The sequence below is a fragment of the Monodon monoceros genome, unplaced genomic scaffold (assembly GCF_005190385.1).
Source record: "Monodon monoceros isolate NGI ecotype Baffin Bay Population unplaced genomic scaffold, NGI_Narwhal_1 Super_Scaffold_3, whole genome shotgun sequence".
Classification (NCBI taxonomy): domain Eukaryota; kingdom Metazoa; phylum Chordata; class Mammalia; order Artiodactyla; family Monodontidae; genus Monodon; species Monodon monoceros.
In genome coordinates, this window is record NW_021703780.1 from 76,851,825 (window position 1) to 76,863,711 (window position 11,887).

The 11,887-nt window shown below is 42.7% G+C and overlaps 1 protein-coding gene across 14 annotated transcripts in view; it reads left to right on the plus strand.

Annotated features, from left to right (window-relative positions):
- The window catches only part of ATXN7 (ataxin 7), a 140,206-nt gene that overhangs the window by 86,810 nt on the left and 41,509 nt on the right, over positions 1 to 11,887 (plus strand). Inside the window, exon 1 of one of the 14 annotated variants that reach the window (XM_029243593.1) lies at positions 7,643 to 8,010. The exons of 12 other annotated variants lie outside the window; for them this stretch is intronic. In XM_029243593.1, coding sequence (XP_029099426.1) covers positions 7,944 to 8,010 — 67 coding nt within the window. In that variant the 5' untranslated portion in view covers positions 7,643 to 7,943. Of the gene's footprint in view, positions 1 to 7,642; positions 8,011 to 11,887 lie in introns of those variants that run through there. One more of the 14 variants, XM_029243595.1, reaches the window with a different exon arrangement.

Sequence of the window (11,887 nt, forward strand, 5' to 3'; positions counted from 1 at the left end):
AAGGGAGCAAACCAGAGCAGGCACATCAAAACGTGAGCAATGTCAGGGTAGACGTTAGTTTAATTCTCGAAGGAAATTCCAAGTTAACTATTTGATCTAAGCTTCTTGTCACTGAACAGCATGATGTGAAATTAATGCAGTGAATTCAGTTCTTCTTTACCACAAGCCAAATAGTGCTAATTAAAAATTTCAGATAACTTCAGCAGCATCAGATAAAGGATCAATGTAATTTTATCTTTTTTTCTTAGTAATACAAAAGCAGGTACGTTTAAAATGGTGTTATTTATGCCATTTGTAGGAGCAGCATTTTAATTGCTAGTTATAAAATGTATTGATTTTCCTTTATACTGAAATCTGGGCCTTTATTAATGTCTGTGCCTTTGGGTTTTTTAAAAAAATCATAAACTGGAAATGAATAATATCATTCACATTTAACAAGTATTTATTGAGTACCTCCTGTCTAGGCATTGCTCTCCACTGAACTAGGAAAGCAGTGTCTTTGATTTCATGCAGCTTAGGGAGGGTAGAGCGATGAAAGATAGAAATCTTTCTAGGGTAGAAAGATGAAATCAAGTAAAATAAGATGATTTCAGGTAGTAATAAAGGCTTGGGATAGTGTGAGAGAATAACTGGGGCAAGGCACTTCTGGTAAGGCTAGTCAAAGAAAGCCGCTCTGAGGAGTTGATGTGTAAGGTCAGTGATGAAAAAGAGCTAGCCATTTGAAGATCTGGAGGAGCAGTGTTCCACAAAGAGAAAATAGCAGGTGCAAAGATCCTGTGGGAGGGAATGACCTTGGCAGAGAGGCCAGTGAGGAGGTAGAAAAACAGTGTGCAGGGAGGAGAGGGGTCCAGGTTGAGGTTGGAGAAAGGGGTGCTGGCGCCAGATGGAAGGAACCAGGCTTGGCCAATGCAGGCCATGCAGAGTCACTGGAGGATTTTGAGCAAGGAAGTGTCTTGATGTGATTCATGGTTGCTCTGAGGAACATAGAGGGCAAGAGCGGAAGCAGGGAGACGGTTAGTGGGCTGTATTGCGCTAGTCCAGGTGAGGGTGGGATTTGGAGAGAAAGCTTAAGTTGAAGGTGGTAGCAGCAGAGGCAGAGAGATGCGGATAGACTGGGAATCAGCACAGAAGTAGAAGGCCAGCAGGGGTGGCTGATGGACTGGGATTGAGTGATACGGGAGAAGAAGGGATGAGAAATGGCTCTTGGGGCTTTGGCCTCAGCAGCTGGATGGATTTACTTAGCTTGTAGATCATGGGGTTGTTCTTTCAATTTGTATATGGGCTTTTGTTTGTTTGTTTTGTTTTAATGAGGTGTACTGACCTGAATGAAAAGCCTTTGATGTATTATATTCATTCAGTCTTTAGACATTTTCTAGAGATTGTGGGGATAGAAAATAGTTATTGCAGTGATGCCAAACTTCGGGGTCATTTATTCTTTTGGGTTTTTGTTGTTTTTGTCTTTTTTGTTTTTTTTTTTTAGTGGAACAGTAATTTAGTCATGTAAGCCAGGAAACAAAGGGATGCTCTCATTTGGGTAATAGAAACTTATTGATTAAAAAGGAAAAACACATGTATTTGATTTTTTCATTATTAACATAGTAATGCACATTGTGAAAGAAAAACAGTAACCATCAGCAAGAGGATAAATATGCAGTCAGAATAAGTAAATCTCCATCTTACTTTTCAGGGGTACAGGTTGACATAAACTCTTGGGATGTTTCTAGACCCTGGACAAAGGAATATTTAGCTGTGTATTTCTTGTTTTCTCACACACATGGAAAATTAGACTTATTATAAGTTCACTTTTTTAAACTTAGTGATCTGGCTTGTTTTTCCATGTTAATGCACATTACTTCCTTCTTTTTAAAGATTGCCTATTATTCCACTTTCTTAGTGTACTTAATTTAACCTGTCCCCTATTGGTGGACATATAAATTGTTAGTGCTACATTATCACGTGCAGCGCTTTAAACCCATTCTTTTTTTTTTTTTTTTTTTTTTTTTTTGCGGTACGTGGGCCTCTCAGTGTTGGGGCCTCTCCCGTTGCGGAGCACAGGCTCTGGACGCGCAGGCTCAGTGGCCATGGCGCACGGGCACAGCCGCTCCGTGGCACGTGGGATCCTCCCGGACCGGGGCACGAACCCGTGTCCCCTGCATCGGCAGGCGGACCCCCAACCACTGCGCCACCAGGGAAGCCCTAAACCCATTCTTCTTTGGGAATGTCTGTCAGTATGTCAGTGTACTGATTTTCCACCTGGAGGCTGGTCAGAGCTGCCCTCCAGGTTAGTGCTACTGTGATTGAATGAACTACTTCAACAGGTCTGATTTGTGTCACCAGAATGAGGCAGTGAAAATGTGAGTTTCCAGCAGCATCAATCAATCAATAAAAATTGTTAATGTTCACCTGTGCTACTCTTGTCTGCTACATACAGAAATTATTAGGATGGATGTGCTTCAGATTTTAAAGGGGACATTTCAGGATATAAATCCATATTTTAGTTATATTTGCTGAAAGATGTTTTTCCTGACAATCATTTCACAAGGCTAGTTTGTGGGTTGACTAGTTAAGATACACATACACCTGCTATGTCAACCCCGTTAAGCTGTGGTCTTATATCTGACCAGAAGAGGGAGTTTTTATCACTTGGATATGCAGTAGCACCTACTTACTACCTGGCTGGGGTAGTTCCTCCCACGCACATGCTAGTTCAAACCCCTAAAACTGGTTTGGGGGAGGGGGCAATGGCTAAATATATCTGTTTCCTTCCTCATTCCTTATTGTGTGTATAGAAATTCCAGTCTTTAGGTTTACTTCTCTATTCTGTTTTTAAGACGACAGTTCTCAATTTGAACGTCAAAGCAATTGTATACGTTTTCCTCTTGTGTGTTTGAAAGTTAATAAAAAGAGAAATGGAGGAAGGTAATTACCTCAATTTAAAATACAAGCCATCAGCCCCTAATCACACATGATATAGTTCTTGATTTGTAGTCTCCTAGGGTGAAAAACTCCAGTATGAAATTTGTTTCATTACTTCTTACGCTTGATATTTTAGAAAGATTGCTGAAACTCCTACTATAGAAGATTTGTAGTGAGCTTTAGAAAATTAAGGTGTTGTTTCGCAAGAGTGGCTAATAGGCCTTTTTCTGTGTTACTCTTACCGTGCTCAGTTGTGTTACTAGACTCTCAGTCTGTGTAGCCAAACAAATGAAATGGGTTCCACAGTCAGGATAAAGTGCTTTGATGTAGTACCAGAATTTCATACTGTTTAAATTTTTCTTCCACTTTCTTCACAGTGCATTTTTTGTAACAAAAACTCAAGTGAGTTTCTTACTGGATTTTTTGATTGATATGGGAATATATGAGATGCATACATCCACCATATATACTTACATAGATACACAAATGTAGTAATCTCAAACATGCTATTTTCAGTTCAGCCTACTTCTTTCTTGTTTTTTTTTAATGATTATTTATTTTCTTATTAGTCACCCACCTTTCTTGTTTCCTTGGCGCTCACTCCCCACCTTCTCCAACTGTAACGGTCCTCCACTCTGTAATCCATCTGTGGAACTAGGTACATTCTTAGTATGTAACTTAGTATACATCATTCTGTATTTTTTCTCGTGCTCATAACTCTTTACAGACACATGTAATCTCCCATGTTTTATTAGCAGGGGCTACTGGTCATAGTTTTACCCAAAAAAAAAAAAAAAAAAAAGGGATCCTGTTATGCATACTTCTGCTTCTTTTCCACTCAGCAATACAACATGGAGATCCACTCACATCCCAAGATAATACTAATCCCCTTTTTAAGGTGCGGCTGTGCGGTAGCTTCCTCAGCCAGACCCTCTGTCTGTGGACATTCACTTTGTCTCCTGCTTTTTGCCTCTATGAACAAAGCAGCAGTAGCCACCCTGCTACATAAGTCCTTAACTGCTGGTGGTTTTGTTTCTATGGGATAGAGTCTCAGGAAAGGATTCTGGGATCAAAAAGGGTATTTATTTGCATTGTTAATAGCTGCTACTAGGTTGTTTTCCAAAAAGGCTCTCTACTAGCCACGTATGACAGTATCACCATCAGGAGTAGGTGTTTTATTTATTTTTCTAAACTTCCATTTCTTAGTTTTCTAAAGCCTCTTACAGTGTTTTACACGCATATGCACAAGTGTGATTAATTGTCATTTGACTTTGAAGTCAGTTTTGCAAACAAGTGCAAACTTCTGTTTACTACCAGTGTAGCATGTGTCTTCTGAGTTTGAGTGATAGTTTGAGTAATGATACGAGGCAAAGAGATCTTTCAAAACGAGTGATGATTTTTAAAATATTCATTTAAACAGTTATAGGCAGTTTTCCTGGCACTTGTGGGAGATTTCTGTTCATTCTGTATGGAATTTATCTTAGGGAAGAAATCTAGTTCTGTTAGGCTGAGATTCCTCTCTGCAAAATGTGTAGTCTTCTAGAAGACAATAATTTCTGTTGAGATCAGTTGCGGGGCCAGTGAAAAACTATTGCCAGTTTTATTTCTGATCTCATTATCCTCCTTGAATTTGGTGTGATTGGTCACCTTTTAACAGTGTTCACTTTGTGTATCAAATAATGACTGGGCTGAGGTCAGACGGTGGTTCACACAAAGCCTATGTAAATGAGGCTGTGAGGTTATACTTTATTTGCCTGCCTTTGAACAATCTGAACAGCTGAAAAGGGACACACACACGAAGTGTGGCTGAGCCCTGAAGAAGTGTCCACCAAACAGATCAGACGATGCCAGCCAGAGGGAGGCTGCTGCGTGCTGTTAGCCCCCAAGGTGAATTATCCCCTTTTAAACTTCATCTCCCACCTCTCCTAATCCTGTGTGAGCACCTAATGAGCGCTGGATAATAACATAGCATTTCTGGGTGAAGCTAATCTGATTCTGGATAGCAGGCTTCCCGGCCCACAGCTGAATGAATTGCTTGGTATTTCCAAGTTTGAAAATACTTTCTCCCCCTTTCAAGTGCTCCTTGGCAGCAGGTGAGGAATGTTAAAGCTCCTGTAAGTGCCAATTAAGGCCAATTATAACTCGGCCCGGCCTGCTGAGACAGTGAAGTGGAGTGAGTGGAGGCTTGTGCTGCTGTAAGCTGGAGAACTGGCTGCCACTGGTGACAGGAACACAGGATTTCCCAACTGCCAACAGCTCGTTTGTTGTCCTGCAGAACACCAAATGACACCTCTGCTGGCTTCTCAGGAGTGGATTTAGGAAATCCCAAGATGTGTTGGGGACCTCACTAGTTTCTGTAACAGAAACCACTGTCTTTCTTTTGGTCTTCCTTTATTTTGAATGATGTCCACCATCCAGTTTCTCCTTCTTTCTAATCGTAATAGCTGACACTTATCGAGCATTTAAGATGTGCTGGGCACTGCATTACATGTGTCACCTCCTTTACTCCTCACCGAGGCCCTGTTAGAGGAGGCAGTATTACTGCTTCTCAGGGGAGGGCACAGACCCTGAGGGACAGAAGTCTCTTGCCCAAGGCTACACAACTAAAAGTGCTGAGGCCCGGCCAAACCCAAGCCCTCGTGGCCCCTCCTAGCTGCTGCCGGTTTGCTTGTTTGCTGGGAGCGGGCTAATTCACAGAAGAATTTGTGTCAGTTCAGGACTCCCTTTGTGCAACCAGAGTAAAATTGATGAGTGCACACCATCCACACCACAGCCAATACCTATAATTTTTGGTCTGTAAGGCATGGATGTTATTCTATTAAAATGGTATTTTAGTCCGTAGTCTTTTTTTAGTCTGTAGTCTGTTTATTTTTTCATAAGAAAAAAGAAATGTGACCATGTCCCCAGACCTAGGCACTGAAATATGAGCCATCATTGGGAGATTTAATATCAATATAAACTTTATTTGGATAGGATATTGAGAAGTGGTTTGAAGAAAATAGTAATAATGCTTTCCAAGCAGAACAGGGTGGTATTTGGTTAAGTATTTTACTCAGGGTATTAAGAGCGGTATGTGTTTAAAAGTTCAGTCTGAGCTTTATGTGCCCAGTTGTTGTGTATTTGTTTTTATTCTTATTGTACAAATTTTAATTTTTCTGGTTTGCACTATCATTCATCCCTTCTTTGCTGTAGATCTTAAAAATAAATTCGGATTGTTTCTTTCTTGTTTATATATGAAATTAAGTGTAGACGTATGTTTGTAGCATATACGAAGATTTGCTGAAGCTCATCCTGAAGTTCCTCCAGGTTACAGAAAGACGTCGTTTCCAAAATTGCCTTGGGTTGGCTGGTTCTCGTAAGGATTGTTTTCCCCACTAGCACCATCACCATCTACAAAAGGGAACATTAGAAAGGCAAGCGTTTGTGCTGGGAGACTGGCAAGGAGTCTGGTGTCCAGGCTGAGGGGTGCAGTGATGTGGAGCTGAGGCTTAGTCTGAGTCAGGTCCTCTTATCCCAGTTCAGTTCTGCCACTGATAGTGTCAGGGAGACTCCTCAGCTCCCCCTTGGCGAGGGCGAGGGCAGGTGGGTGCAGGGAATGATGCTAAAAAACTTTCTGCAATCAGGTAGTAGGGCAATAGAATTTGTTTTTCTCCTGCTAGCTTAAGAAACCCGTCAGTGAGTTAACCTAAATGTCTTCTTTTTGCTAATTAACTTTGGAAAGATTTGCTCATCCTGTGCTTCTAGTCCCGCTGATGGCTCTTTCCTTGTGTTCTTCTGTCTTTTAAGAACCACCATAGTTTTGCATTGTTTGAACCGGAAATCTGGTGGGGGATCGGGGGACGGTTCCAGAAAGCCCTCTAGATCTTAATATTGCTGCTGTGGTTAGGGTCTGAATGCTTGCTGTGAAAATAAAGCAGTGTGGCTACTACTCTTTTGTTTTACAGTAAATGTAGAATTTGTGTCTGGTCTAATAGAAGCCATTTCCTATGCCTCACAACTCTTTACCACCCCTTCCAGGCCAAATCTTTTCCGCACATGTAATTCATGACTTTGTGCCAAATAGTCTGTGTTGGGTGATGGTATTTTGTAGAGGAATTTACCCCCTCCTTTTGACATTTAAAAGTGTTCATTCTGAACTGTCAGGCATCTGAGTCTGTTTATGTGTGCAGCCTTTATTATCATAAAATTCAGATCAGTTGGCTGCTTTTTTCCACGTCTATTTGATAGTAAGATTTGGCGATTGACAAGATTGGGGAGTAGTGACGCAGGGAGTGTAATAGGGCTGAAGACAGACAAACAGCTAAACCAGGAAGGCCTGGTTTACAAAGAGCCACTTAGAGAAGTTTTGGGATTAAAAGTCTAAAAGTTCCCCAGCTTTAGTCAGTCATCCAGTGGTTGAACTCTGGACAATAAGGTGTATATTTTTTCTGAAATTAGACTGTTTTACAAACATGCACAGAAAATGGGTTAAGGTTTTTCTTACTAGATTTAAGGAAGAGTGTGCTTAGGTATAACAGACTTCTGTTGTTTTAAAGTATAGATAGTGGGGAAATAGAATGTGGAGAAAGACTGCTGATATTTGTAAAAATGTATAACATTAAAACTTGTAGGTTTGCCCAGGCTTAAAGTGTAGATATATAACGAATCAAGTACATTTTCTAATATACCTGGTAATAGTTGTCATTTTACTCGCTCAGGAAAATCAGGTGTGAGTAATTTACATTCTAATTCTAGCAGGTTAAATTTATAAATTCCATCTCCCTCAGTTTTGGCCAGCTGCCTTTCAAAGAGAAGGATTCATTTACACCAGCCAGGACGCCTTGTATGACCATATTAGATGAAATTAGACTCCACCCCTTGTTTTCTGTTGATCTGCCAGGACCTTTGTAATTCAAGTGCTTTTTACAGTAGTAGCAAATGTTACATAAGACCAAACATGGAGCATATTTGGAGTTGGTGGGCAGACTCAAATCATGATGCAAGCCCGCAGTAGCAAGTGTGCAATGAAGCACAACCAAATTATGTGAATGGAAGGTAACAAGAAGCCTCTTCAGAACAGCCCTTCCTCCGCACGGGGGCTGAAAGCTCCACCGGGTAAGTTTTCCGAGGCAGTTTTCCGAGGCTGGACTTGGTCCGGGGCCCAGTTCTGGACGAGCTTGCGGAAGGTGGGCTAGGTCTTTGGGAACAGGACAGAGACCCACGCAGAGCCGAGTGTGGCGAGCTGGCGCAGGACCCCTTCCTCTGGTGGCCGTCCTGCCCCGCCGGCAGGCCCGGAGCACTTCGTGGCTGAAGTGGTGGAGAGAGTGCGCTCTGCAGACCCGTGGAGCAGGGGGGTAATCGCAGCTAGAGGGATTAGCTGCTGCCGGCCGTCCACAGGAGCCATGCTGAAATGTCATTTGAGTGATCTGGCCAAAGGTCAAACGCAGGCAGGAGTTGAGTTTGCTGTTCACGCCAACAAAATGCTGAGGTTTGCACCAAACGGTGCCCATATCTCAAAACACGGAGAGCAGTGGTTACATCGCTCTCTAAAAATGGACGAACGTTGTAACACGCTTTAACTGTTTGTTTTTTATCTCACTTGTGGTGAGTGAGGTTTCATGACAGGCAGTTCACCGTGTTTCCTGTAGAACGTGTTTGAAAGCTGTTTTGTCGGATACTTCAAATCCACAGCAGAGTTTCAAGCAGAACACTGTGTCAAGAGGAAGAACAACTTCAGAATACAAACAGTAACCCTGGGAAGTCATTCAGTAACTTAAATTGAGTGTATAAAAATTTAATTACTGACTGACTGCCAGAAAAGACTATTTTTTTTCGGTTGTGTTATTAAGGTAGCCAGTACAGCCAAGCAGATTCTTCCTGGGTGGGTTGGGCGGCTGTTCTCAAAGTTACCTTAACTCTCTCATGCCTCGTCTGCAAGCAGGAAGTGAGGTGACAGTTGAGATCTCTAGTTTTCACTGGATTCACCTTTCATGCCTCCTGCAGTAATGTGCTTGACCGGATGGTTCTCATTGAGGCTGAAATTTAGCTACTGGTTTGCAGAACTTTAAATACAAACAGATTTTCAAACCTTTATTCAAATTGCTGTTTAATGCCCTAAAATTGATTTTTCTAAGAACTCTTATTTCTCGTCAGGCAGCTTTAGTGTTGCTGTTTCTGGTTTCATTTTTGCATATCGCTTTTGGTGTTGATTAGTTGACAGCCCCATCCTGTAGGTGGGGCAGACGCTGTTTTCTGTCTTCAGAAAAAATGAACACGTGCTGCAGACTCCTCGTTGGCATTGTTACGTCATGAATCACCCATTCCTTATTAACAGAGCGCTTAATGAGGAGACTCTAAGGGCTGTGTTGTGAGTTTGGGGTTTTTGTTATTCCCAGGTTCACGGTCTTTTCACCCCTTCCCCACCTTCCCCCCCCAGTAAAGTGAAGTATAAAGGCCACAAAACTATTGGGAAACAGCAATAAGGATGTGGCTTACAGACTAGCGCAGCACTCTGAGGCAGATGGTGCTGTCATTCCGTTGCACCTTGGACTTGCTGTTCCTCTTGGCCTCAGAGGACAGTGCTCCCTGAGGGGATTCCTGCACAGAAGTTTTCGTTTTAAAAAACAAACGAACAGAACAAAAACAGAGAACTCCTCTAGTTTGAGTTCTGACAGGTTTCTTTTAATTTTCTCCCTCTCCCCTACCCTTTGTGTGTGTGTTAAAACTGGATTGGAGTGGTAAAGGCATAGCTTGTTTTTCTTAATACTTTTTGCATTTTGATGATAGCCTTGTATCTTTCATTAGAGAAAAACTGGGAACCAGACCCAAAACGTGACTAGAGAGGTGCTTGCGTAAGGACTGAGGGTGTCGATGCTTGACCTGTGCAAGGTGTTCACAAATTGGAAGGCTAAACTTAAAATGATAGATCGCTAAACGTGTGGGATGCTTTTTCCCCCAGCAGATAAAGGATTAAAGCAAAAGTAAATGGAGACTGATGGAGTTTGGGTTTTGGCTTTTGGTTTCTTCTCACATGTTGATACCTGAGGCGTGCCAACATTTCAAGTCAATGGGAGCGAATTCGGGGGAGATGCTGTGCGTCGCTCAGACCTGAGATCCTGTTTGTTTCAGGCAGGGTGAGTGCTTGCTGTACTCTGCCAGTATCATTTGGGTAACAGTGTGTGTCCCGAGGACAGCGGAGAGAGCTGCTTGTGACTGTTCGCAAAGTGGAAGTGTCAGCCAGCATGTCGTTCATTGCATGATATCCTGTAGCCAGAAATGGTGACAGCAACATCACAGGGGTGGCGTAGTTTGGTGGCCGTGTTTTGCTCAAGGCGGTAACAGCCTTTTCCCCAAAGTTGTATTTGCTAAAAACATCTGTGTGTGTCTGTCTGAAATCATGATGATGACTCTCAGTTCAAAGTCTGCACCTTGAACAGGATAGGAAGGGCCCCCTTAAGGAAATGAACTGTTATTCAGACCATTCAATGTTCCTTAAACAAGATGCCTTATGACAACGATTATGAAGAAATGATATTCTCCCAACGGAGGTGATCAGTTGTTATACCATCCAGCATCCCCTCTTTTTCTCTATCATTCCATCTCCTTTAATAAAGTATTTGGAATTTTTAAAAGCCATTTTTTTCTAATGTTTGCACAGACCTACAAGTTGAGACAGCAGGGGAGGGCTACCTCCAGATATTCAGTAAGGTTTTCATATTTCTCACATACTTGAAAGCAAAGTTCAGAAAGAACAGTCCCCATGGGAAGAATTCCTGGCAAGAGGATTATCTGAGGTTGCCATATTTGTGGTCCTTTCTTAGCAACATTATTTACAATCCATTCACGCCTGTCCCTTCCCCCACCGGAGTTGGAGTCATTCTCCCTTGTAATCTGCCCTTTGTGATCTGTTCTCTTTCATCAGCTAGTGTGAATGGGAATGCTGCAGTGCCGCCCTGCCCAGAGACGTGGAAATGCCAAGGGACCTGGAATACTTTAGTGGGGCTTTTATTTCCGTCATAAAGCACTGACTTCAAGAGCTTGATAATTTGATTATAGACCTTGGCGAAAAGTTGTTTCAAGTGGCCCAAGTGCTGTAAATGACTCTCTCTTCTGCACTTTCCCCTCGTGTTTTAATTTAAAAACATTCTGCATTAGGGGGAGGAGAAATGCATTTGGCAGAAGTCGCCCTTGGAGACTAATTTGTTAGGGCAGCCAGTGTTGAAATCATCCTTTTCAGTTAAATCTCTCTAGTGGAAATGATGCCGAGTGCTTTGTGTAAAGACTTTTTTTTCTTCCTCACTGTTTTCCAGTGCCATTTGTAACCCACCTAAGCATGCTCTGAGGCTGCCTCGCGGCTCTGGTTTTGGCTTTTGGTGAACTGTCCTTTGAGGCACTGTGTGTCAGAGGTCAGCTCTGGATTCCACAACTTGAGATTTGAATGTTCCAGGGACAGTCCCACAGATTTGCTTCCTTTTTAGCATCAGACTACGCTTTGCTTGCTCTGGAGTAGTCCGGTCGAGTCCCTGGGGACCCTCCAGAAATTGGATCAAAGAAAAAGCAGATATAGGATTAAAAAAGAATATGTAATGACAAGGAGTGGAGTTGGATTGTGTTTGCAGGTGAGACACGTGAAAGTGCTTTTAGAAAAGAATAAGAACGTTCACAGGGAGAAGTTGACAGTGAGAGTAGTGAGGAGACACTATTAAATGCTTTATGTCCACACGTAGTCCACGGTGTGACTTTAAAAGTGTGTCAAGGGGCTTTCCTGGTGGCGCGGTGGTTGAGAGTCCGCCTGCCGATGCAGGGGACACGGGTTCGTGCCCCGGGCCGGGAAGATGCCACATGCCGCCGAGCGGCTGGGCCCGTGGGCCGTGGCCGCTGAGCCTGAGCGTCCGGAGCCTGTGCTCCGCAACGGGAGAGGCCACAGTGGTGAGAGGCCCGCGTACTGCAAAAACAAACAAACAACCTTGGCATACTTTTTTTTTTTTTTTTT